Below are 23561 nucleotides of genomic sequence, written 5' to 3' on the forward strand. Positions count from 1 at the left end.
AACTTCTACATTGCTCATTACATTGGGTTTTTTGTTCATGATGTGGGAGTATTATTACTACACATGCTAAAGAGGATGGGCTTACTATTTAAAGTACCACCTATTTGTTACTAATACTCATTGTATTGTAAACTTTCCCTTTTAAGGTTTAAAAAAAAATTGGAGCTGAGTAACCCTAGAGTTTGCATCACCGATTCATAACTTATACATAGATTTATTTCCCCAAATCGCTCTTTTATATTAATTATTTGTTTGCCCTTTTATCACACTGCTTTGTAATTTCGTCCCAAGGGTGTTGAATTTCAAATATACTTATGCAACAAAGGTTGACTCCTCCAACGATAATCCTATTTCTTTGCTTTTACGCTTGAATTGTCACACGCTAAATCTAAGATCGCATTAGTGGATTTGTTTTGTTTTTCCGAAAGAACAAATTGTTGCCTGATCTGTGGCATAATGAATTTCTTTGATTTTCCATTCTCTTGCAGGTCAGAAAGATCTCGGGCTTACTCATTTGGGAGCAAAATATGGAATGTGTTTTACTGTTGACCGAACACAGCCAAAGGAACTTTATTGACAGTACTATGAAAATCCTCAGCTAGCAGTTCGTTTGTTTCCTTGAACACTACCCAGCACTTTCCAGAAAGAGCTCATTATTGTTTACATAGCTCTACTCTGCAAGTTTTTTTTACCCCCAGGCCCAGAAAATTTCAATTTTAAATTTTTTTCTTTTCTTCTGTTTTTGTTTTTAACGGAAGAAGAAACGCCAAAATGGTTCTGGATCAGTATTTGTGGATGGTCATTGTCGGCTTCATTATAGCTTTCATCTTGGCATTTTCGGTAGGTGCAAATGATGTGGCCAATTCCTTTGGCACCGCAGTGGGGTCTGGCGTGGTCACTTTACGGCAGGCCTGCATCTTGGCTTCAATTTTCGAAACAACCGGCTCGGTATTACTGGGTGCGAAAGTTGGGGAAACTATCCGGAAAGGCATCGTCGATGTAAACCTTTACAATAACACGGTGGATTTGCTGATGGCTGGAGAAGTTAGCGCGATGGTTGGTAAGTAATATACAGTATTTGTTCAGTTGCTGAATACAGAACGAGTGAATGCGTTGATCTTAGGTAAACCAGATTCTTTAGAGGCTCAGCTTTTATGGAACCAGCATAAAAGCTGATTTTATGACACCCATCTGTTTTGAACTGATAGGGAAAACCTGTCCTCGCCTTGTAAGGGACTTGCACGATCTTCAGGGCATTTCTATAACATCTAGATGTGTAAATATAGCATATGTACTTTGAAGCATAAATGTCCATGCTTTAGACATGGGAAATTCCAGTGACTGCTGTCCGTGAACTTGGCCAATTCAGTTAAACTTTGTACACACGGTGCTGTACCAAAAATGAGATTGTAAGCATTTTGGGAGAGGAATTATTTGTGCATTTGAAATCCTTTTTTAAGCCTTGGCATCACAGGCTGACTATCAAAGTGTCTTACAATGGTAGAAGCTGCTCTTGACGTTCACACTGTGTACGCTGGTTGAACGCAGAAGCTATATACTGTACAGGTTTTATGTTAATTAATTTAGAAGGCTTGATAAAAACTCTGGAACTTACTGCTTTATGCCATTGTTAATTTCTCAACACAAACAAGCCATAGTGTTGTAAATGTAGTTGTGTGGAAGTTTGCTTTGCTATTTGGCATAGTTGCCCAGATTATAGTCCTTTTTAGTTGGGGGTTTCCCTCGTGAATGTGCACACTTCTGTCTCCATGTATGTACATGCATGGAAATTGCCTGTTACACACAATTTGCTTGCACCACTTTACTGGGGCTACTCTTAAAATTACAATGTCACTAATTTGTCTAATAAGAACAACGATTAAATAATCTCTAAAAATTTGACAGCAACTTTGTATTTGCCATTGAGGAAAGAAGTGAGAGACTTCTGTATTCTTGATCATTCCATTTTTTAGCATCAGGTGGTTAAAGAGTGACTTTCGGAGGGTGAAAAAGCAGGATAGATCTCCAACAAATTATTTAAAAAAGTAATTAACCCATTAATAAAACAAAATGCTTGTGGAAGGGGAGAGTGAACTAGGAATAATAACCGGACGGGGAAGACAAAGAGCAAGACAACAGACAAAAAGATGTTTATGGTAAAAAAAATCTTATGTTTAGCAGCCACCTTCAGATAGTCTACAGTACATGAAGGATATTTTGTATTGAAATGATAGGCATGCTCATTGGAGTACTGCACCGTACACAGAAAGAAGACAACTCAAATGAGATTACTTTTAATCTGCTGGCTGCTACCATCCCTTAAAAGTAATACTTTCTCCAAAAGCAGTTACGGTTTAAAGGCAGATCACGTGATTTTATATATATATATATATATATATATATATATATATATATATATATATATATATATATATATATACAGTGTTCGACAAACCTATACATTTGCTCGCCCCGGGCGAGTGGATTTAACATCGTGGCGAGCTCCTATTGGCCCAAGCAGCACACGTTTGGTACTAGGTGGCGAGTAGATATTTTTGTTCGGCGAGTAGATATTTTTGTTCGGCGAGTAGATTTTTTGGTGATTTGTCGATCACTGTATGTATATGTATATGTATATGTATATATATATATATATATATATATATATATACACATACATACACAGTATTATACTAGAAGAGCTATGCAAAATGAAATCCGTTTTTGACGTTACCTAATCTTCTTTAAAAAAAAAAAAAATTTCCTTCCCTGGGAGTCAGAAAGCAGCCATCTTTGGTATATGTTGTCATTTGAAGACTCTAGTGAATTCAGATGCATTACTGATCCTCCCTGCTTCTGCTTTGACAGCACAAACATGTCTTCTCACTATTTCCCCAGTTCTTTTATTAGGTCGCTTCAAGAAGAAGCACAAGCAAGAGTGATTAGGATGATGGAGCTGAAGGAGCATTTAAATAATGAGCATTGGGGTTCCGATTGTAAGCTCTTTGGGGCTGAGAGGAATTGTGCCTGCAATGTTCTATGTTCAGCGCTGTTTATATTGCCAGCTTTATATCATTATTATTTTACAAAGTAATTTCAATGCACTTAAGCCTGGATTTAAGATTAAGCAGAGGGTGAAGGCCCTGGCACAGATAGATTACAAACTGCCAGAAAAGTGAGATGGGTGGTTTCCAGAGTGTGGCAGAGGGTAGCGCAAGAGGGGCAGACCAGTTAAGTGGCAAGGGCAGAAACGGAGACCAGTTGAGAGCTGTAGGCTGAGCGGGAGATTGGGTGTCAGAGTGAGAAGAAAAGGCCAAGATAAATTGAGCACAGACCAAGCTAGTGATGCTCAAGGAGTGTTAAGGGGAGCAAGGGCTGTGAATGAACGTAGGTGGGAGTGAGGGGGACAGGTTGGGCAGAATAATTTGAGATGAGCCGATAGCTAGGTTTGTACGCATCGTTACTCGAGCCAAGAGGTTATACCAAGAAAAGTTCAATCTCCGGTGCAGATTAAGACAGAATGTGGTTCATGCGAGCCAAGAAAGAGAACAGCGCACACAGGTCTGTGAACCACCATCCACTTTCCTATGAGACCAGTACAAATATATATTTATTATAATGACATACTTTTTTTTTTTGTGAGTTTGGGAAAAATATTTTTGCCTGGCTAGTGGATATTCTCCCTCGCTAGAGAAATGTCAACATTTTTCTAGCCCAGAGCCATTTTTCTGTTTTTACTGGTGTTTCTTCTGGGGACAAGAATTGCTTTTTTTTAAGGACATGAAACAGGTGATTTCCAATCTGGATGTTCAACCTTTGCTCTGGTCTCCTGGGCTTCCTGCAACTCCGCATGAACTTGAGGTCATTGTGTCATGCAGCCATTTACACTCCCAAGATGGCTCGGCAGTTTCGTATCTAATCAGTCTTCAATGTCTGATACAAATTAGAAGCATCTTAATAACCGCTTTGGTAGAAGAATGTACCCTGCATATGTAGCAGTGCACTGCAAACCTCTATCGATGACGGCATTTCATTTGAGAAGTAATGCTTTAATTGAAATCGATAAACAAAAAATAAACGTCTCAACTTTTTTCATAGGTTGTGTGACATCTTTATTTATATGTACTTGATCTTTTTAAAATTACGTAGAGCATGTGTTTGACAGTAAAATATGACCTATTTGTCCTTGAGAGATTTACTGTTGTGTTTATAGTTTTTAGTCCAATGCATCACAACAGGCAAATAATTTGTAAATTTAGAGACAATGCAGTTAATAACAATATTCATTTAGATTGCCCATAGAGTAAAAAAAAAAAAAAATGTTGCAGAATATACATTAAAAAAAATAATCTAATACCGATTTTTTTGTAATTTTTATTGTATGACATCTTTTCTTTGCAGGTTCTGCTGTATGGCAGCTAATTGCATCTTTCCTGAAACTCCCCATTTCCGGAACCCATTGCATTGTGGGCTCAACAATTGGTTTCTCCCTTGTTGCGATTGGTACACACAGTGTGCAGTGGATGCAGCTTGTCAAGATCGGTAATTGACATTTCCTTTTATGAGTGAGGGTATGTGGAAAACGTTCATAGAAATATCTGGCCTATTTAAAAAAAAAAATGTATTTTAGTTTTAAATGAGACAATAATTGGGCAAACGGCACCTTCCTTTAGCGTTGAGTCCTTCCATTTTGTAATTCCGATGTAATTTGGGCCAATTCTGACATTTGGTTTCCTTAAACCTTGAAATCTCATACAGACGGTGTTATACTATATTCTTGATGTATTTGACTGCCGTCTACTCTAGAACTTCTTTTGGCAAACTAGAAAATACAGGCAAGCAAGTGTTTTTTTGCTTCCAGCACATAATGGGTAGGTAAACATTAATGATATATTCCACACACCAGGATTTTGGATGCTAATATACAAAAAGAATACCCACACAAAAATTGAGTTTCACAACTCTAGTTATACTTGACCCATTTTTTCCAACAATATATGTAATAATAAGGATTTTTTTATTTTTTTATCTATTCTAAAAATAAATGGTCAGAACCGCTTGTTGGATTACCACTGATCACAGCTGACTCCTGAATATTGACTTCTCAAAATAACACATCTAAAAATATCAATCGTGTTTTTAAAATGAAAATGTATTTAGTGCAGAACACAGAGTATCTCCAGATTTCTGCCATCAAAAGCTGCTTCTCCATGTAGAAAATCCATATGAGACCCATGTCTGTGTTATATATATATATATATATATATATAATTAAATATATATATATATATATATATATATATATATATATATATATAATTAAATATATATAATTAAATGTGTGTGTATATGTGGTCTACTCCTTCCCTTTGCCATTAGTAATTGCCAGCAGGAGATGCCTTTCCCACACTTTGTGTTAAGTTATTTTTTTTAATCTTGGGATTTTAAGCGTGGTTAGAGAGCATTGGGGACGGCAGCAAACGCAAAGGATGTTCTTTATGTGCGCAAGATTTTTAAACTGAAACATGTAGCCGCATTCTGTACAAGTTTAGAGAAATTAGGGAGTGGGAACGCCAGGGGGCTTAGCAGCTGTTAATATTTTACAGTCTCCATTTTACTGCTCCTTAATTCTTCATTCTCCATAATTAGAAGCTCTAGGCATTAGAAAAGTGTAGTTCTACTTGGTTCTGCATTATATTGCAGCATCCTTATACCGAGGGGATGTGCCATACAGTATGTGAATGCATGGTGGTACTTCAATGAATGAATATCCCCCCGTCTTTGTTTTTACTTTTTCATTTCAATTAAGTGGGAGAAAAATGTCTGTTTTGATATCTAAATGTGCTACTTTTTAATTCTTCCCTCTAGTTGCCTCTTGGTTCGTTTCCCCATTGCTTTCCGGTCTGATGTCTGGTGTGCTGTTTATGTTGATTAAGTATTTCATCTTGAATAAGGTAATGCACATCATTAACTTGTCAGTGTTTTATGAATGCTGTCATAGTATCCTGACAAAATGTTGATCGCTAAAGAAAACAAATTCCTCCGTGTTCTTATATTTGAAGAATTACTCTTCAGTGTGTTTATCGTTTTTTAATAAATGATTGTACTGTATAACTATAATGCTTTTATCTGCATTAAAAAAAATATAGCATCAGAAAAAAGTTATCTGTGCAGGAGGGATTTTTAAAACAAATACCTTACAGCAGAGGTTATTAGTGAATTACAAATGAATGTCTTTTGCCAATTAAAACTGGTTTATTTATGGATTACAATACAGTCTGTCTTTTGCAGTAAATATGATCAAATGTATATTTTGTTATGTTCTGATACTTGCTGTATATTTGTATAATGCATTAATTATTGCTTGGGATTTGTCATTTTGTAATTAATGCTTGCGATTTGTAATAAAGATTACATTTAATGTATTTTTATTTTTTATCTTGCTGTTTTTCAGGAGGATCCAGTGCCCAATGGTCTACGAGCACTACCAGTGTTTTATGCTGCTACAATAGCAATTAATGTATTTTCCATATTATATACAGGGGCCCCTTGTAAGTAATAACCAGAATTTCAAACATTAACACCATTAGTGTTAGAGGTGCCTGCAGAGTAAATGTTGCGAGTTAGTCCATGTTAGAGGTGCCTGCAGAGTAAATGTTGCCAGTTAGTCCGTGTTAGAGGTGCCTGCAGAGTAAATGTTGCGAGTTAGTCCGTGTTAGAGGTGCCTGCAGAGTAAATGTTGCCAGTTAGTCCGTGTTAGAGGTGCCTGCAGAGTAAATGTTGCCAGTTAGTCCGTGTTAAAGGTGCCTGCAGAGTAAATGTTGCCAGTTAGTCCGTGTTAGAGGTGCCTGCAGAGTAAATGTTGCCAGTTAGTCCGTGTTAGAGGTTCCTGCAGAGTAAATGTTGCCAGTTAGTCCGTGTTAGAGGTCCCTGCAGAGTAAATGTTGCCAGTTAGTCCGTGTTAGAGGTACCTGCAGAGTAAATGTTGCCAGTTAGTCCATGTTAGAGGTGCCTGCAGAGTAAATGTTGCCAGTTAGTCCGTGTTAGAGGTGCCTGCAGAGTAAATGTTGCGAGTTAGTCCGTGTTAGAGGTGCCTGCAGAGTAAATGTTGCGAGTTAGTCCGTGTTAGAGGTGCCTGCAGAGTAAATGTTGCGAGTTAGTCCGTGTTAGAGGTGCCTGCAGAGTAAATGTTGCCAGTTAGTCCGTGTTAGAGGTGCCTGCAGAGTAAATGTTGCCAGTTAGTCCGTGTTAAAGGTGCCTGCAGAGTAAATGTTGCCAGTTAGTCCGTGTTAGAGGTGCCTGCAGAGTAAATGTTGCCAGTTAGTCCGTGTTAGAGGTCCCTGCAGAGTAAATGTTGCCAGTTAGTCCGTGTTAGAGGTCCCTGCAGAGTAAATGTTGCCAGTTAGTCCGTGTTAGAGGTACCTGCAGAGTAAATGTTGCCAGTTAGTCCATGTTAGAGGTACCTGCAGAGTAAATGTTGCCAGTTAGTCCATGTTAGAGGTACCTGCAGAGTAAATGTTGCCAGTTAGTCCGTGTTAGAGGTCCCTGCAGAGTAAATGTTGCGAGTTAGTCCGTGTTAGAGGTGCCTGCAGAGTAAATGTTGCCAGTTAGTCCGTGTTAGAGGTGCCTGCAGAGTGAATGTTGCGAGTTAGTCCGTGTTAGAGGTGCCTGCAGAGTAAATGTTGCGAGTTAGTCCGTGTTAGAGGTACCTGCAGAGTGAATGTTGCAAGTTAGTCCGTGTTAGAGGTGCCTGCAGAGTAAATGTTGCTAGTTAGTCCGTGTTAGAGGTGCCTGCAGAAAAAATGTTGCCAGTTAGTCCATGTTAGAGGTACCTGCAGAGTAAATGTTGCGAGTTAGTCCATGTTAGAGGTACCTGCAGAGTAAATGTTGCCAGTTAGTCCTTGTTAGAGGTACCTGCAGAGTAAATGTTGCCAGTTAGTCCGTGTTAGAGGTCCCTGCAGAGTAAATGTTGCGAGTTAGTCCGTGTTAGAGGTGCCTGCAGAGTAAATGTTGCCAGTTAGTCCGTGTTAGAGGTGCCTGCAGAGTAAATGTTGCCAGTTAGTCCGTGTTAGAGGTGCCTGCAGAGTAAATGTTGCGAGTTAGTCCGTGTTTGAGGTACCTGCAGAGTGAATGTTGCGAGTTAGTCCGTGTTAGAGGTGCCTGCAGAGTAAATGTTGCGAGTTAGTCCATGTTAGAGGTCCCTGCAGAGTAAATGTTGCCAGTTAGTCCATGTTAGAGGTACCTGCAGAGTAAATGTTGCCAGTTAGTCCGTGTTAGAGGTCCCTGCAGAGTAAATGTTGCCAGTTAGTCCGTGTTAGAGGTCCCTGCAGAGTAAATGTTGCCAGTTAGTCCATGTTAGAGGTATCTGCAGAGTAAATGTTGCCAGTTAGTCCGTGTTAGAGGTACCTGCAGAGTAAATGTTGCCAGTTAGTCCTTGTTAGAGGTACCTGCAGAGTAAATGTTGCCAGTTAGTCTGTGTTAGAGGTCCCTGCAGAGTGAATGTTGCGAGTTAGTCCGTGTTAGAGGTGCCTGCAGAGTAAATGTTGCCAGTTAGTCCGTGTTAGAGGTCCCTGCAGAGTAAATGTTGCCAGTTAGTCCATGTTAGAGGTATCTGCAGAGTAAATGTTGCCAGTTAGTCTGTGTTAGAGGTGTCTGCAGAGTAAATGTTGCTAATTAGTCCGTGTTAGAGGTGCCTGCAGAGTAAATGTTGCCAGTTAGTCCATGTTAGAGGTACCTGCAGAGTAAATGTTGCGAGTTAGTCCATGTTAGAGGTACCTGCAGAGTAAATGTTGCCAGTTAGTCCTTGTTAGAGGTACCTGCAGAGTAAATGTTGCCAGTTAGTCCGTGTTAGAGGTATCTGCAGAGTAAATGTTGCCAGTTAGTCCGTGTTAGATTTGCCTGCAGAGTAAATGTTGCCAGTTAGTCCATGTTAGAGGTACCTGCAGAGTAAATGTTGCCAGTTAGTCCATGTTAGAGGTCCCTGCAGAGTAAATGTTGCCAGTTAGTCCTTGTTAGAGGTACCTGCAGAGTAAATGTTGTGAATTAGTCCATGTTAGAGGTCCCTGCAGAGTAAATGTTGCGAGTTAGTCCGTGTTAGAGGTGCCTGCTGAGTAGATGTTGCGAATTAGTCCTTGTTAGAGGTGCCTGCTGAGTAAACGTTGCGAGTTAATCCTTGTTAGAGGTGCCTGCAGAGTAAATATTGCAGTTAGTCCATGTTAGAGGTCCCTGCAGAGTAAATGTTGCCAGTTAGTCCATGTTAGAGGTACCTGCAGAGTAAATGTTGCCAGTTAGTCCGTGTTAGAGGTCCCTGCAGAGTAAATGTTGCCAGTTAGTCCGTGTTAGAGGTCCCTGCAGAGTAAATGTTGCCAGTTAGTCCGTGTTAGAGGTATCTGCAGAGTAAATGTTGCCAGTTAGTCCGTGTTAGAGGTACCTGCAGAGTAAATGTTGCGAGTTAGTCCTTGTTAGAGGTACCTGCAGAGTAAATGTTGCCAGTTAGTCTGTGTTAGAGGTCCCTGCAGAGTGAATGTTGCGAGTTAGTCCGTGTTAGAGGTGCCTGCAGAGTAAATGTTGCCAGTTAGTCCGTGTTAGAGGTCCCTGCAGAGTAAATGTTGCCAGTTAGTCCATGTTAGAGGTATCTGCAGAGTAAATGTTGCCAGTTAGTCTGTGTTAGAGGTGCCTGCAGAGTAAATGTTGCTAGTTAGTCCGTGTTAGAGGTGCCTGCAGAGTAAATGTTGCCAGTTAGTCCATGTTAGAGGTACCTGCAGAGTAAATGTTGCGAGTTAGTCCATGTTAGAGGTACCTGCAGAGTAAATGTTGCCAGTTAGTCCTTGTTAGAGGTACCTGCAGAGTAAATGTTGCCAGTTAGTCCGTGATAGAGGTATCTGCAGAGTAAATGTTGCCAGTTAGTCCGTGTTAGAGGTCCCTGCAGAGTAAATGTTGCCAGTTAGTCCTTGTTAGAGGTACCTGCAGAGTAAATGTTGTGAGTTAGTCCATGTTAGAGGTCCCTGCAGAGTAAATGTTGCGAGTTAGTCCGTGTTAGAGGTGCCTGCTGAGTAGATGTTGCGAATTAGTCCTTGTTAGAGGTGCCTGCTGAGTAAACGTTGCGAGTTAATCCTTGTTAGAGGTCCCTGCAGAGTAAATATTGCAGTTAGTCCATGTTAGAGGTACCTGCAGAGTAAATGTTGCCAGTTAGTCCGTGTTAGAGGTGCCTGCAGAGTAAATGTTGCCAGTTAGTCCGTGTTAGAGGTACCTGCAGAGTAAATGTTGCCAGTTAGTCCGTGTTAGAGGTGCCTGCAGAGTAAATGTTGCGAGTTAGTCCATGTTAGAGGTACCTGCTGAGTAAATGTTGCGAGTTAGTCCGTGTTAGAGGTGCCTGCAGAGTAAATGTTGCCAGTTAGTCAGTGTTAGAGGTACCTGCAGAGTAAATGTTGCCAGTTAGTCCGTGTTAGAGGTCCCTGCAGAGTAAATGTTGCGAGTTAGTCCATGTTAGAGGTACCTGCAGAGTAAATGTTGCCAGTTAGTCAGTGTTAGAGGTGCCTGCAGAGTAAATGTTGCCAGTTAGTCCATGTTAGAGGTACCTGCAGAGTAAATGTTGCCAGTTAGTCCGTGTTAGAGGTCCCTGCAGAGTAAATGTTGCGAGTTAGTCCGTGTTAGAGGTGCCTGCAGAGTAAATGTTGCGAGTTAGTCCATGTTAGAGGTATCTGCAGAGTAAATGTTGCGAGTTAGTCCATGTTAGAGGTACCTGCAGAGTAAATGTTGCGAGTTAGTCCATGTTAGAGGTACCTGCAGAGTAAATGTTGCGAGTTAGTCCATGTTAGAGGTACCTGCAGAGTAAATGTTGCGAGTTAGTCCATGTTAGAGGTGTCTGCTGAGTAAACGTTGCAAGTTAGACCATGTTAGAGGTGTCTGCTGAGTAAACGTTGCAAGTTAGACCATGTTAGAGGTACCTGCAGAGTAAATGTTGCGAGTTAGTCCGTGTTAGAGGTGCCTGCAGAGTAAATGTTGCGAGTTAGTCCGTGTTAGAGGTGCCTGCAGAGTAAATGTTGCGAGTTAGTCCTTGTTAGAGGTGCCTGCAGAGTAAATGTTGTGAGTTAGTCCGTGTTAGAGGTGCCTGCAGAGTAAATGTTGTGAGTTAGTCAGTGTTAGAGGTGCCTGCAGAGTAAATGTTGCCAGTTAGTCCGTGTTAGAGGTGCCTGCAGAGTAAATGTTTTGAGTTAGTCAATGTTAGAGGTGCCTGCAGAGTAAATGTTGCGAGTTAGTCCGTGTTAGAGGTCTCTGCAGAGTAAATGTTGCGAGTTAGTCCGTGTTAGAGGTGCCTGCAGAGTAAATGTTGCCAGTTAGTCCGTGTTAGAGGTGCCTGCAGAGTAAATGTTGTGAGTTAGTCCGTGTTAGAGGTGCCTGCAGAGTAAATGTTGCCAGTTAGTCCGTGTTAGAGGTGCCTGCAGAGTAAATGTTGCCAGTTAGTCCGTGTTAGAGGTGCCTGCAGAGTAAACGTTGCGAGTTAGTCCGTGTTAGAGGTGCCTGCAGAGTAAATGTTGCCAGTTAGTCCGTGTTAGAGGTGCCTGCAGAGTAAATGTTGCCAGTTAGTCCGTGTTAGAGGTGCCTGCAGAGTAAATGTTGCGAGTTAGTCCATGTTAGAGGTACCTGCTGAGTAAATGTTGCGAGTTAGTCCGTGTTAGAGGTGCCTGCAGAGTAAATGTTGCCAGTTAGTCAGTGTTAGAGGTGCCTGCAGAGTAAATGTTGCCAGTTAGTCCATGTTAGAGGTACCTGCAGAGTAAATGTTGCCAGTTAGTCCGTGTTAGAGGTCCCTGCAGAGTAAATGTTGCGAGTTAGTCCATGTTAGAGGTACCTGCAGAGTAAATGTTGCCAGTTAGTCAGTGTTAGAGGTGCCTGCAGAGTAAATGTTGCCAGTTAGTCCATGTTAGAGGTACCTGCAGAGTAAATGTTGCCAGTTAGTCCGTGTTAGAGGTCCCTGCAGAGTAAATGTTGCGAGTTAGTCCGTGTTAGAGGTGCCTGCAGAGTAAATGTTGCGAGTTAGTCCATGTTAGAGGTATCTGCAGAGTAAATGTTGCGAGTTAGTCCATGTTAGAGGTACCTGCAGAGTAAATGTTGCGAGTTAGTCCATGTTAGAGGTACCTGCAGAGTAAATGTTGCGAGTTAGTCCATGTTAGAGGTACCTGCAGAGTAAATGTTGCGAGTTAGTCCATGTTAGAGGTGTCTGCTGAGTAAACGTTGCAAGTTAGACCATGTTAGAGGTGTCTGCTGAGTAAACGTTGCAAGTTAGACCATGTTAGAGGTACCTGCAGAGTAAATGTTGCGAGTTAGTCCGTGTTAGAGGTGCCTGCAGAGTAAATGTTGCGAGTTAGTCCGTGTTAGAGGTGCCTGCAGAGTAAATGTTGCGAGTTAGTCCTTGTTAGAGGTGCCTGCAGAGTAAATGTTGTGAGTTAGTCCGTGTTAGAGGTGCCTGCAGAGTAAATGTTGTGAGTTAGTCAGTGTTAGAGGTGCCTGCAGAGTAAATGTTGCCAGTTAGTCCGTGTTAGAGGTGCCTGCAGAGTAAATGTTGCCAGTTAGTCCGTGTTAGAGGTGCCTGCAGAGTAAATGTTGCCAGTTAGTCCATGTTAGAGGTACCTGCAGAGTAAATGTTGCCAGTTAGTCCTTGTTAGAGGTCCCTGCAGAGTAAATGTTGCGAGTTAGTCCATGTTAGAGGTCTCTGCAGAGTAAATGTTGCGAGTTAGTCCATGTTAGAGGTGTCTGCTGAGTAAATGTTGCAAGTTAGACCAGCGCACATTGAAATTTGGTGTCCTTATAGGTGTTATTATTTTATACCTGGTAGTACAGTAGTGATAGTTTAAATACAAGTACAGTCAAAATAACCTGTTGAGATTTCACATCTTGTGTGCGAATGTAACGTTTAGCTGCCTACACAAATGTTGACGTTCTCGTTTTTATGGTAAATGTAATACTCAGAAGGCGTGCTTATCCAAAGGCTAAAAAAATATTTTTTGTTCTTCCAGTAAGCGGGACCGTGTTCAGTAATAATTCCTCTTTCCCCTCTTTATCTTCACAGTACTTGGACTTGAACACTTTCCTGTGTGGGCTACTGCTCTCATATCATTAGGCGTCGCCGTTCTTTTTGCATTAGTAGTGTGGTTTTGTGTATGCCCATGGATGAGAAAGAAAATAGCAAGTATGTTTTGTATTTTTTTCCTAGCAATTTATGTCATTGTAATAAAAATAATATTGTTTCTGTACAACGCCGACATTCCACTCAACATCACACCCTAGAATTGAGCATGCACAATGAATCCCACTCCTGATGTGCTTATTAAGTAGTTTGCTGAAATTACAAAGGGCTGAAACAGGCTCTCTAGACGGGGTTTTTTTTTTTTTTTCTCTTCATTTTGGATCCGTTTGTCTTGAGCGGTTGACCCTTCTTTTCCTTTAAGGTGAAACTCCAGAGACAGGTTTATTTATCTGTTTCGGTACATCGTTTTCTCTTTTGGTTCTGCAATTTTTAAAGGTGCAGGTCATTCAACTACAATATGTAAGAAATGCTTCATAGATTTGCAAAGTTGTACCCTAAACAATAAGTGTGATAAAACACAATAATTATTACTGATGCCTACAGCTCATGTTGGGAGCTAGATAGGAGCTTTGGCAGGGTACCTAACTTGGGGAAAATATACTTTAGTGATTGTAAGGCAATACAGCATTAGCAGTACATTGCACTGATGTAAAAAAAGATAATTTTGTATGTATAGTCAAAAATGGCCACTGTTTTTAATTCTTTTTTTGCTACTGTGCTTTTTGACGTTCAGGCCCCAAAATAACCATAGCATACATTTCTAAATATCAAGCAGCAATATGCCCTCCCCCGCCCCCCACCCCTGCAACAACAAAAAAAGTGGATTTCCCAGGGTGCAAACTTCCCCAGTCTTACCTCCGGACAAACCCCTGTTCCACAGCTATTTTCTTCAATTGATAATTAGAACATTGTGTGTCATAGTGACAATCTTTTATGGAGTGGCTCTCTGGCAGTGGAGTTGCCAGTAGCAGTATTATCCTCCTGGACATGCTGGGAGCACAGAGCCAACCAGAAGTTAAACAGAAGTCTGAGACTCTTCCCAGTTTAGAAAATGTAGGGGGGATAAATAATAATAATAATTTAAAAAAAGGTATAAGATGCTGTTTTAAAGGAAGAAAAAAAGATGTGAGTGTCTCATTTATTTTCTTTATTTAATATCTACCATCCATAAATGGTATTCTCAACATGATGTTAAAATATTTGAATCTGCGACTACAGTATGTCTTCCTCGATTAGTATTACTTCAGTATTCCATTTTGTTGAATTGAATCCCCAGAACCCCAGATTATGCAAATTATTTGTTAAGTCTTGGCCTTGGTTGTGCACAGAACTATTCTCATGATAAAGGGTCCTTGTTTTTGTTAAACGAGCTAAGTATTCCTGGCACTGTGTTCTGGGAAAGCTGTGAAAAACAGATCTCAGATATTTTTGCACGGTATAATAGAGCTAAGAGTGTATGCTCAACTGCATGTTCAATACAACCTTCTTTTTCTCCACCTTTGTAATATGATATAATATATCCTACATTGTGATTTCATTCTTATTTTTTTCATTGATTAATTATAGACAATGACAGTATATTTTTGGCATCTAAGCCATGTATAAATTGTTCTGTGAATTTAAAGGATTCGGGCTGGAGTATTTAGTTCTGTGTTCTGATGTTTGTACAGGTAGATTAAAGAAAGAAGCAGCATTGTCACGGATATCGCAGGAAAGCCTTGATAAAATCCAAGACGAAGAGACTCCTGTCTTCAAAGAGCTGCCCGGTGCAAAGGGAAATGATGAAAGTGTGGTGCCTCTCACCAGTTCCTCCACTGAAGCTGCTATTGGGTCTGATGTGGTAACAAATGGAAACACCAGGGTACCATACGGTAAGGTGATTTAAAAAAAAAAAAAAAAAAATTATATATACTGTTCTTGGTAACTTTGATCTCATTACCAGCTGTTAGTAGCATTTGAATTAGGGGCGGTAAAAAGCACAGTTGTTGCTCTTCTTTGGGTAGCTTTTTTTCTGCCATAGGTTACTTAAGGCTATGGCATTTCAGGTTCTTATGTTATTTACATTTATGAAAAGATCTAATGGCATTTTCTATTGATGCATAAAGAGTAAAATGCATAAATGCTATCTTTGCTATCACTTAACATTTAAAGAAGTCCCCCATCTTCATTTTTTTTAATGAAGTAAACAGCTGTTCAAAACGAGGTACCTTTTCATCTACTGTATGTGTATTTGATTCGTGTGCAAGATCTGTGCTTGTAAAATGGGTAAAACAACCTGTGCTATGTTTGTTTCATCTTGTACGTTTATGGTGCTTTTTAGAGTCTCTGAATATGACAATGAAAATGAATAAAGCAATAAGGGGGGAGAGGTAGCTTTTGTATTACTGGGCACACTACGTAATTTGTGGAAATGTTCACAAGGTGGAGGCTCTAGAACCAGGAAACTGCATGGAATGCATGGAAACTGGGATAAGAGTAGCCAGCCAAAACCTCCTGGTGCATGAGTTGTGTGTTGGCATATTCAAACTGTATATGTATATTTTTGTAATGTATGTTATTGGTTGACCTTCTATTTCATTTCACTAAAACTATCATTTTTTAGCAATAACTTTTGTCTCACAAATGACATTGCAGTTTTTTTGACAGACTTGGTGAAAATCACAGTGATGGCTTTTTAGTAGCAAGATATTTTTTTTTTATTGGTGACCAATGTGTGCATTTCTGAACATTTTGTGATACATTTGAGAGAGGTGTTTAAAATTACCAGCATTTTTGTTTTCCATATTGAGAATGTGTTTTTCACTCATTTGTTCTTGGCTGCTTCTCGAATAAGTTAAAACTGCAATTTGTGACCAATAATTTTTCCCTGGTAGAATTGCGCAGCATATACTGTACCTGCTTCGCATTACTCTGGCTTTGCCATCTTTTAACCTGCAGCTGTTGGATTAGCAAGGAGAGCATTGCACTTTGCTGCCTGTACCAGCATAGTGACCTTCAATGTTATTTTACTGCTCTTCACATCATATGCACCTAGGGGTCTATGCATTGAGGCAAAAGCGGAGACAATCCGTAGCAAACATTGCTGTTGATGTCTAAAATAAAAAGAGGATTTTTTAATTTGACGCATACAGTATGGTGCAGATTTGTTACCCCAGAAAAGCATCACTTTCGCCTTCATACATAAGCCACTAAGGGGCACATTCATCAAGAGCTGCGACAGGTTATCGCACTGACTAGAATGGGAGTTTACGCCATAACTGGTGCGGTAACCCTTACCAGAACTTGATGCATGGGTTCCTAAGGTTACTTTCAAAGCTGAAGGTAAACCGAGCTTTCTTTATTTCAGCATTTTCTCTCCCTTTGTTTGTTACTAGGAAGAGCTGCATCTATGACAAATGGCTCTATTAGATCTCCAGTTTCCAATGGTACATTTAATTTTGACGGGCACAGCATGAAAAGCGATGTTCACGTATATCACACGGTGCACAAGGACTCTGGTCTCTACAAGGACTTGCTGCACAAAATACATCTCGACAGGGTGCCTGATGACCGCTCCTCACATGATAACAACTACAGGGTACTGAGGCGCAACAACAGCTACACATGTTACACTGCTGCCATTTGCGGCATGCCGGTACACTCTACATTCAAAGCGGCAGAGCCAGCCACGCCAGAGGACAGTGAGAAGCTGGTTGGGGACACTGTGTCTTACTCAAAAAAACGCATACGCTACGACAGCTACTCCAGCTACTGCAACGCGGTCGCCGAAGCAGAGATTGAAGCAGAGGAAGGCGGTGTAGAGATGAAGCTAGCCACGGAGCTGGCTGACCCAAATCCACCTCAAGACGATTTATTGGAAGAAGACAAAGAGGAGAAGGACCAGTCCCAAGTTCACCTCCTCTTCCACTTCCTTCAGATTTTGACTGCCTGCTTCGGATCCTTTGCTCATGGTGGGAACGATGTTAGGTAAGGAATATCCACATATTTTCATCGCTGCATCGAGATGACGCGTAATATAGATTGCATAGCTGAGGGTCCCTGCCAGGAATGTCATAGAAAACCATTTACTTGGTGCATCTCTCTAAGGAATTAAATGACTCATAAGCAGTGCTGAAGATTCGCTTGAAAAGATTAGACATCCCTTGGCATTTACTGAAACAGGAACTGTTTTGATTTATGGTACATAGCTCCTGATAAATTGTTAATATTTCATTGAAAAAGAGGTCTTGCTGAATGTTTATTGCTGCAAATAAAGGGAGCTCAAATTGTTATTTGGCATAATACATTTGTTTAGTAGAAGTTATTTAGTGCATTGTGCATCATTACAAAAAGGCTTTCATAGAGGACTTCATCTGCATTTATTTTTACAAAAATTAAAGATTTATTAAGAGGGGCACACAAATAGAATGAGGCACACAAAAATGGTTGGAAGTGGCACATAGGCTCCATGCTAATTTTGAAATCAAAAACAATTTTGTTTTATCCCACAGCAATGCCATTGGCCCGCTGGTTGCTCTCTGGCTGATTTACCAGCAAGGTGGGGTAATGCAAGACGCCTCAACCCCTGTGTGGTTGCTGTTGTATGGAGGAGTTGGCATCTGCGCTGGGCTCTGGGTGTGGGGTCGACGGGTAATCCAGACGATGGGCAAAGACCTCACCCCAATCACACCATCCAGGTAAACAAACTGTGCTGATTAGAGCAACACTGCATTGTTAGAATGCTAGAAAAGGAGTCATTCAAATCTCTATCCCAGTTCTCTGGATCTTAATCACACGGAGAAAAATTCTTTCTATGGTCCTTTTCCGCATTCTGTGAAGCTGCTAGTCCAGGAGTGGCCAACTCCAGTCCTCAAGGGCCACCAACAGGTCAGGTTTTAAGGATATCCCTACTTCAGCACAGGTGGATCAGTTGTTGACTGTTGTTGACCACTCCTGTGCTAGTCCATGGCAGAAAAGCCTTCTCGAGTTCCATTGAAGTGAACAGGACTAACTCTGTCTCCTCTACCATGGAGAAACGGCTTTACAATATACTGAATAAGGTGTTATGATAGCTAGGAACTGGTATTTGACCCATCTATGGCCAAAGTGTGCATGGCCTTAAATTGAGAAGAGGCAAGGAGGGGGCATCCTTTTCTGCTGTGTACCAATGCAATGCATATGCATTATGTAGCAGGGGATTCTTATATTGTTTTATATTTTATAAAAATCTGAAGAAAATTGCACTAAAGCATGTTCATGCTGTAATTCATATAAAAACGCAGCCTAGCTCTGCTCCTTAATGGTGCGGTTTAGCATACTGTTTGCACCCAGTGTACCCAATTTAAGGTTTTATATGAGTCCTGTATTTTCTTCCTCTAAATTAGGTTTCAAATTACGGCACATTGCGTTGTTTTGCGACTACATTTACAGTACTGTTATCTCTTTGGCCTGAGTATTCTGAAAATAGTACAGAGGTTGCTCCAGCAAAGTTCCCCGGGGCATTTGTCCATGCGGATATTTACCATGCATGTTTTAAAGCTTATTTTGTGAAGCAGTTAAGGATACGATGGCTATATCGGTCAGAGAAGCAGACTTTAAAAGGAGTTTCCGGTAAGAATTTGGCACACTGCTGAGCAGTGTGACACTGATGCAAAAAAATGTGACTGTAAAGTTTTTTCTTATGCTCCCTGCAGTGGATTCACTATTGAGTTGGCTTCAGCGTTCACAGTTGTGGTAGCTTCCAATATTGGACTCCCTATCAGTACCACACACTGCAAGGTATGCCTTTGCCATGAAACTGCAGCTGGGGTAGCCTGGACTATTAATTTCCTTTTCTGTGATTCAGATCAGTTCCTAGTGGCATGAGAGCACCTAACCGAGAGCTTGCACACGCTGGATCTGCTGTCAGGGTTCACATTACTCTAACAAAGGTCTATATTTTCTCAGAGGGCACAAAAAAACCCCCAAAGGATCCCACCCAGCACAAGGTAGCATGTGCAGATATGAGACTCGTGTGGCTCAACGTCGTAAAAGAAAGGTGCAAAATCATGACCCTTATTTCGATGTAGGTCCTGATTTATGGGAGGCCACACAATTATCTGGATCTAATGTATATATAATGGGGTTGATTGTAATGCCAATAAGGGCAGTTTTGTGTTGGCCCTTAAAAAACAAATTTCTCTGCGGTGCCTGTCCCTGGTTTAGCTCTGGTCATGCCACTAAAGTGATCTGAAGCAGTTTGACCTGCAAGGCTGCAAACTGTCCCATCATCCACCATTTGCTTCCACTGATGCATGCATGCATGGCATATAGTTTTCTTTGTATACCTTTCACCCTTCAAACTTTCTCTTTTTGTTTTTTTTATTGTTGTTTTTTCACAGTGGATTTTGCATTGAAGTAATGTGTGCGCTAACTGTACTAGTAGCCTCTAATGTGGGCATACCCATAAGCTCCACTCATTGCAAGGTATTGGAGTTTGCTTTGCAGTGGTAATGCAGACCAATTAAATTACATGTGCAGCAGTCTTAAATGATACAACATGCTGATTTATTGCAGTTGCCTTCAATATATTTACACATGCTTCTTTTAAAGTATTGCTTTAAAAGAAAAACGTAAGTGGGTATTTAAAAGCAAAATTCACTCGCAGCTAATTCAAAACAATATAGCTGCTTCTCCCGCTGATGCATTATGTTTGTCTTGGCAATGTGCTAGCGGGAATATCAACGTTGGTTACATCTCTATGGTGGGTTTATTTTCCTTTGCCATGTTACATTCCTAACTGTAGCTGCTTTCTGACATTTTTGCTATGCCCAAGTGCATTATATGACTCGTGATGAGGAAAAGAATAAGGGTTTGGAGAGCAGGATTTTGTTTATTATCTGTAGAAAAAGAACGGCCTTTGAACACACTGGTGTTGATGTATGCTACAAATATAATGCCACATGTATATACATTTCCCAATCTTATTTTTGCATGTCACTAAATATGGCTAGTTTTAAACCTGGAAAACGGATGTATTTGAAGGCAAAATGCACACACATCATTAGTTTACAGCAAGCTATTGATGCCAACAAATGACTTCTAACATGCTTTAATTGTATAACTGCTTATCTTATTTGCTATGACTAATAACTAATACAAAGTTGTTAAATGTGTTTAATATAATATATCATTCTATAATATCGTTTATGTAGCTTAGATTATTAACGGTAGTAAATACTACTACACCCAGTTTTTTTTTCGACACTTTAATCATTTGTGCATTGTTTACATTTCATTTTTATAGAAGTGATTCTCACCAACATATCCCATGGTATTTTAACAATACCACAATTGGCTAATACCTGTAGCTCCTGCATAAAAAAAACCCCAAATATAACGAACAGCAGCAAAATATTTAGTTATGTTGCATCGTTGTTTTTATGGTGCTTGAGCTATCAGCTGATTTTTCCCATTCATCCCTTTCCCTCGTCTTGTGCATGTTTTTCTCATGTTCGATTTCTCATGTTTTCTCTCTCTATCCCCCCCCCCTCCTATTTACCCCCAAAAGGTCGGATCTGTGGTGGCGGTGGGCTGGATACGCTCACGTAAAGCGGTCGACTGGCGTTTGTTCCGCAACATCTTTCTGGCCTGGTTTGTGACTGTCCCTGTAGCCGGATTGTTCAGTGCAGCAGTCATGGCCCTCTTCCAGTACGGCATTCTTCCATACGTCTGACCATGCAACCGCTGCCTACTAAAGCAAAAGCCCTCAATCTTACTGCATACTGGAAAACCTCCCTATGCTAGAGCAAAATTTCAAGCTGCCTGCCTAATGACAAAGCCCTTCTACTTATCAAAGCATCACCTTCTTGATGTAACTACTATATCTGCTGTACATAATGTATGTTGAATTGGTGACACGTGGCTCATTACTTATATTTAAAGAAATATATATGCGTTTAGTAGTTAACACTACCAGTGTCATAATTTGGGATGGGAGTAATTGCATAGATTTTTATATCTAGATAAAAGCTGTACATATTGTATTATTTTTGTGTTTTTTTTTTTGTTTTTTTGTTTTTTTTTAAATCTTAAAAAAAAAAAAGGTATGGATTAGAAGATGCCTACTTGATATACTGTAAGAGATAAGCGAGGTACAGAAGGTATACTTCATAAAATTTTGTAAAGATATACTTAGGTCTGTAGTGGTATATATGCTACTAAATATAATACTGGAACAAACAAAAAAAAGTTGCTTTCATTAAAGAGTTCACATCCTATAACTAGATTTGTATGTATTATAGTGTACTTTCTATTTGTAAATATGTACAAGCATATTTTTATTGGTGCATTTCCCTTCAACATTTTGGATAAGAAAGTATAGAAAGTACCAAAGACGGTGTGGGGTTTGCTTGCCAGTATTTAATTTGTCAGCAGAAACGTTGCCCATACCTGTGTGTCAAAGAGAACTTCACTAGTCTGCCACCAGTCGGAAGCCTGCTCGGCCAATCACACTACGCTGTAATGAAGCACGATGAATGTGTGGAACAGCATTTATAAATCCTAATGCACATAAAACTGTGCCCACTTACTGCAATTGAGAAGTTTAGGTTTTGTTTTGACTTGGCACCTACTGCTTTCTCACAGGTTCAAAATAAGTTACTTTATGTAATCACTGGACAGCTCCAGCAGCAGTACCCTTTATTTATTTGGGGTGAGAGAGGGAGAAGTACTGTAGTTATAACATATTTAAGCATTGAGACATCCCTTATTCTAAGCACTTGAAGTTTCGTTTCCGAAGTGAGAAAGGCATAACACAGTAACATTATGGGAATAGAAACAAAAAGTTGCTTCCGTGTTTATTATCCCCGGCTAGCATCACCTAGATACAGGCGAAAAATAAATTGACTCAAAAGAAGAATCCATTTTTGATTGGTTGAAATATTCTAAAGTCGTTTTATTTATTTTTTAGGCAAAAGATACAGTATTTTTCTTTTTTATTATTATTTTTAGTCGAAAGATTTATAACGATTTTTGACAAACAGGACGGTAAACCAGTAGTGACCACCCTGCCAAGGCAGAATAAAATAACCAAGAATCATGCAAGCTGATATAATCCGGAAAAGATCTAGCATTGCTGATTATAAGGAAGCATTCAGATGCCCAAAAGAGAATCCAAGACATATTGAGAAATGCAACCAATGTTGGATTCAAATGTCAGGTGGCAGATGAGTGAGACCCCTGCATTGTGTAGCACTGATTTAACAACCTGGTAAGGTTGGCTAAGAGCAAATGCTCCAATGTGTAAGTGGGACTAAGAAGAACAATGGTCATAAATTTTGACTCATAATAATGCTGCCATCATGTTATCTTCTATTGGGCTGTCTTCCATTTTGCGGTTGATCTTGAGCACCTGATGTTAATGTTGAAATGCTGCTATTTTTATTTTATTTTTTCATGATAAAACCTTGCCTTGGTACATGTTGTTTTTGTGTTTTTATTTTTCCTTGACTGCTTTTCTTTTTTTATCTTGCTCAGTCATTTTTGTGTTTCTCTAACGGAAAATGATTGTTCCTCCCCATGCAAAATAAATGTTCATTCTTCAGTGTTTTGCCATTATTATTATTGTGACCAGAGGGGGACCCAGGTTATTGCGTGCAGGCGCAGAGAACGCGGGTTATGCTTTTCATTCTTATAGGGCTTACTGTAGATAACTTGGAATGATCAACATAACCGCGGAACTTGTTAGTACTGTGTCTTATAATCTGATACCTTCTGGTCCTTCTGCTGTACGTGTCATCAAATTCATTCTCCCAGTGGTAATTTGTTGTAGTTGATAACATTATGTACATTTGAGACTTGTTTCAAGTAGCAGTCCATCTTGCATGAATGTAAAAATATTTCTACAAATGTAAAAAGATACATGAATACATTCATATCACTCTTTCTTTGTATCTTACAAAGGGGGCCCTCTGCTTTGCTTTAATGTAGTCTGTTGCTGTCCAGTTTAAAATGGAGTCCTGGGTTCCTGTTATCACAAGTCTATTTTTTTGTCTTCGCTTGGCATTTTCAGTGCTGTTTGTCATGTGAGCTACTGTATGTTCGATCCAGTGGCTAGTTTTGAGTCCAATTGTGCTGTAAAGCAGTGCTGTTTCTGAATGAGCATAAATCCATGATGGCAATCCAGAGTAAAGTCTGTGCCCGCTACAATAAACTGACATTTAGTAATGCTTAATGACTCATACATTTTATTGATGTGTACAACAGAAACCGTATTAGGATGGACCACTGCTCTATGCAAATGGAACACACTGTGACAGCTACTTTATTGTATTGGGGCCGAGGTGGGAAACCCTGTCGCCAATCGCCACAAGTGGCGAATTGGCCATGAAAGTGTGGCGAATTTTGAGTTTGCCAGCTCCCACAGTAAAATAAACTTTTTTCCTGGTGTCGTGTGTTGGTTTCCGCTTTCTGAATGAATCAACGAAGTGAAGAAGCAGCAGGTGATAGTGTTGAGGTG

The 23561-nt window shown here is 40.1% G+C and overlaps 1 protein-coding gene across 8 annotated transcripts in view; it reads left to right on the plus strand.

The window, feature by feature from the left end:
- SLC20A2 (solute carrier family 20 member 2) overlaps positions 1-23271 on the plus strand; it is a 65344-nt gene extending 42073 nt beyond the window's left edge. For 6 of the 8 annotated variants that reach the window (XM_075606684.1, XM_075606698.1, XM_075606671.1 and 3 more), the window contains 10 exons: positions 489-1060; positions 4402-4542; positions 5869-5954; positions 6455-6551; positions 13067-13186; positions 14755-14955; positions 16459-17050; positions 17575-17760; positions 18757-18841; positions 20613-23271. In XM_075606684.1, the coding sequence (XP_075462799.1) occupies positions 772-1060; positions 4402-4542; positions 5869-5954; positions 6455-6551; positions 13067-13186; positions 14755-14955; positions 16459-17050; positions 17575-17760; positions 18757-18841; positions 20613-20777 (1962 nt within the window). In that variant the 5' untranslated portion in view covers positions 489-771 and the 3' untranslated portion in view covers positions 20778-23271. Of the gene's footprint in view, positions 1-488; positions 1061-4401; positions 4543-5868; positions 5955-6454; positions 6552-13066; positions 13187-14754; positions 14956-16458; positions 17051-17574; positions 17761-18756; positions 18842-19443; positions 19529-20612 lie in introns of all 8 variants that reach the window. The other 2 variants (XM_075606699.1, XM_075606700.1) reach the window with 2 other exon arrangements.
- Positions 23272-23561: the final 290 nt, after the last annotated feature.

Source organism: Ascaphus truei, chromosome 1, assembly GCF_040206685.1.
Source record: "Ascaphus truei isolate aAscTru1 chromosome 1, aAscTru1.hap1, whole genome shotgun sequence".
In the NCBI taxonomy this organism is placed as follows: Eukaryota; Metazoa; Chordata; class Amphibia; order Anura; family Ascaphidae; genus Ascaphus; species Ascaphus truei.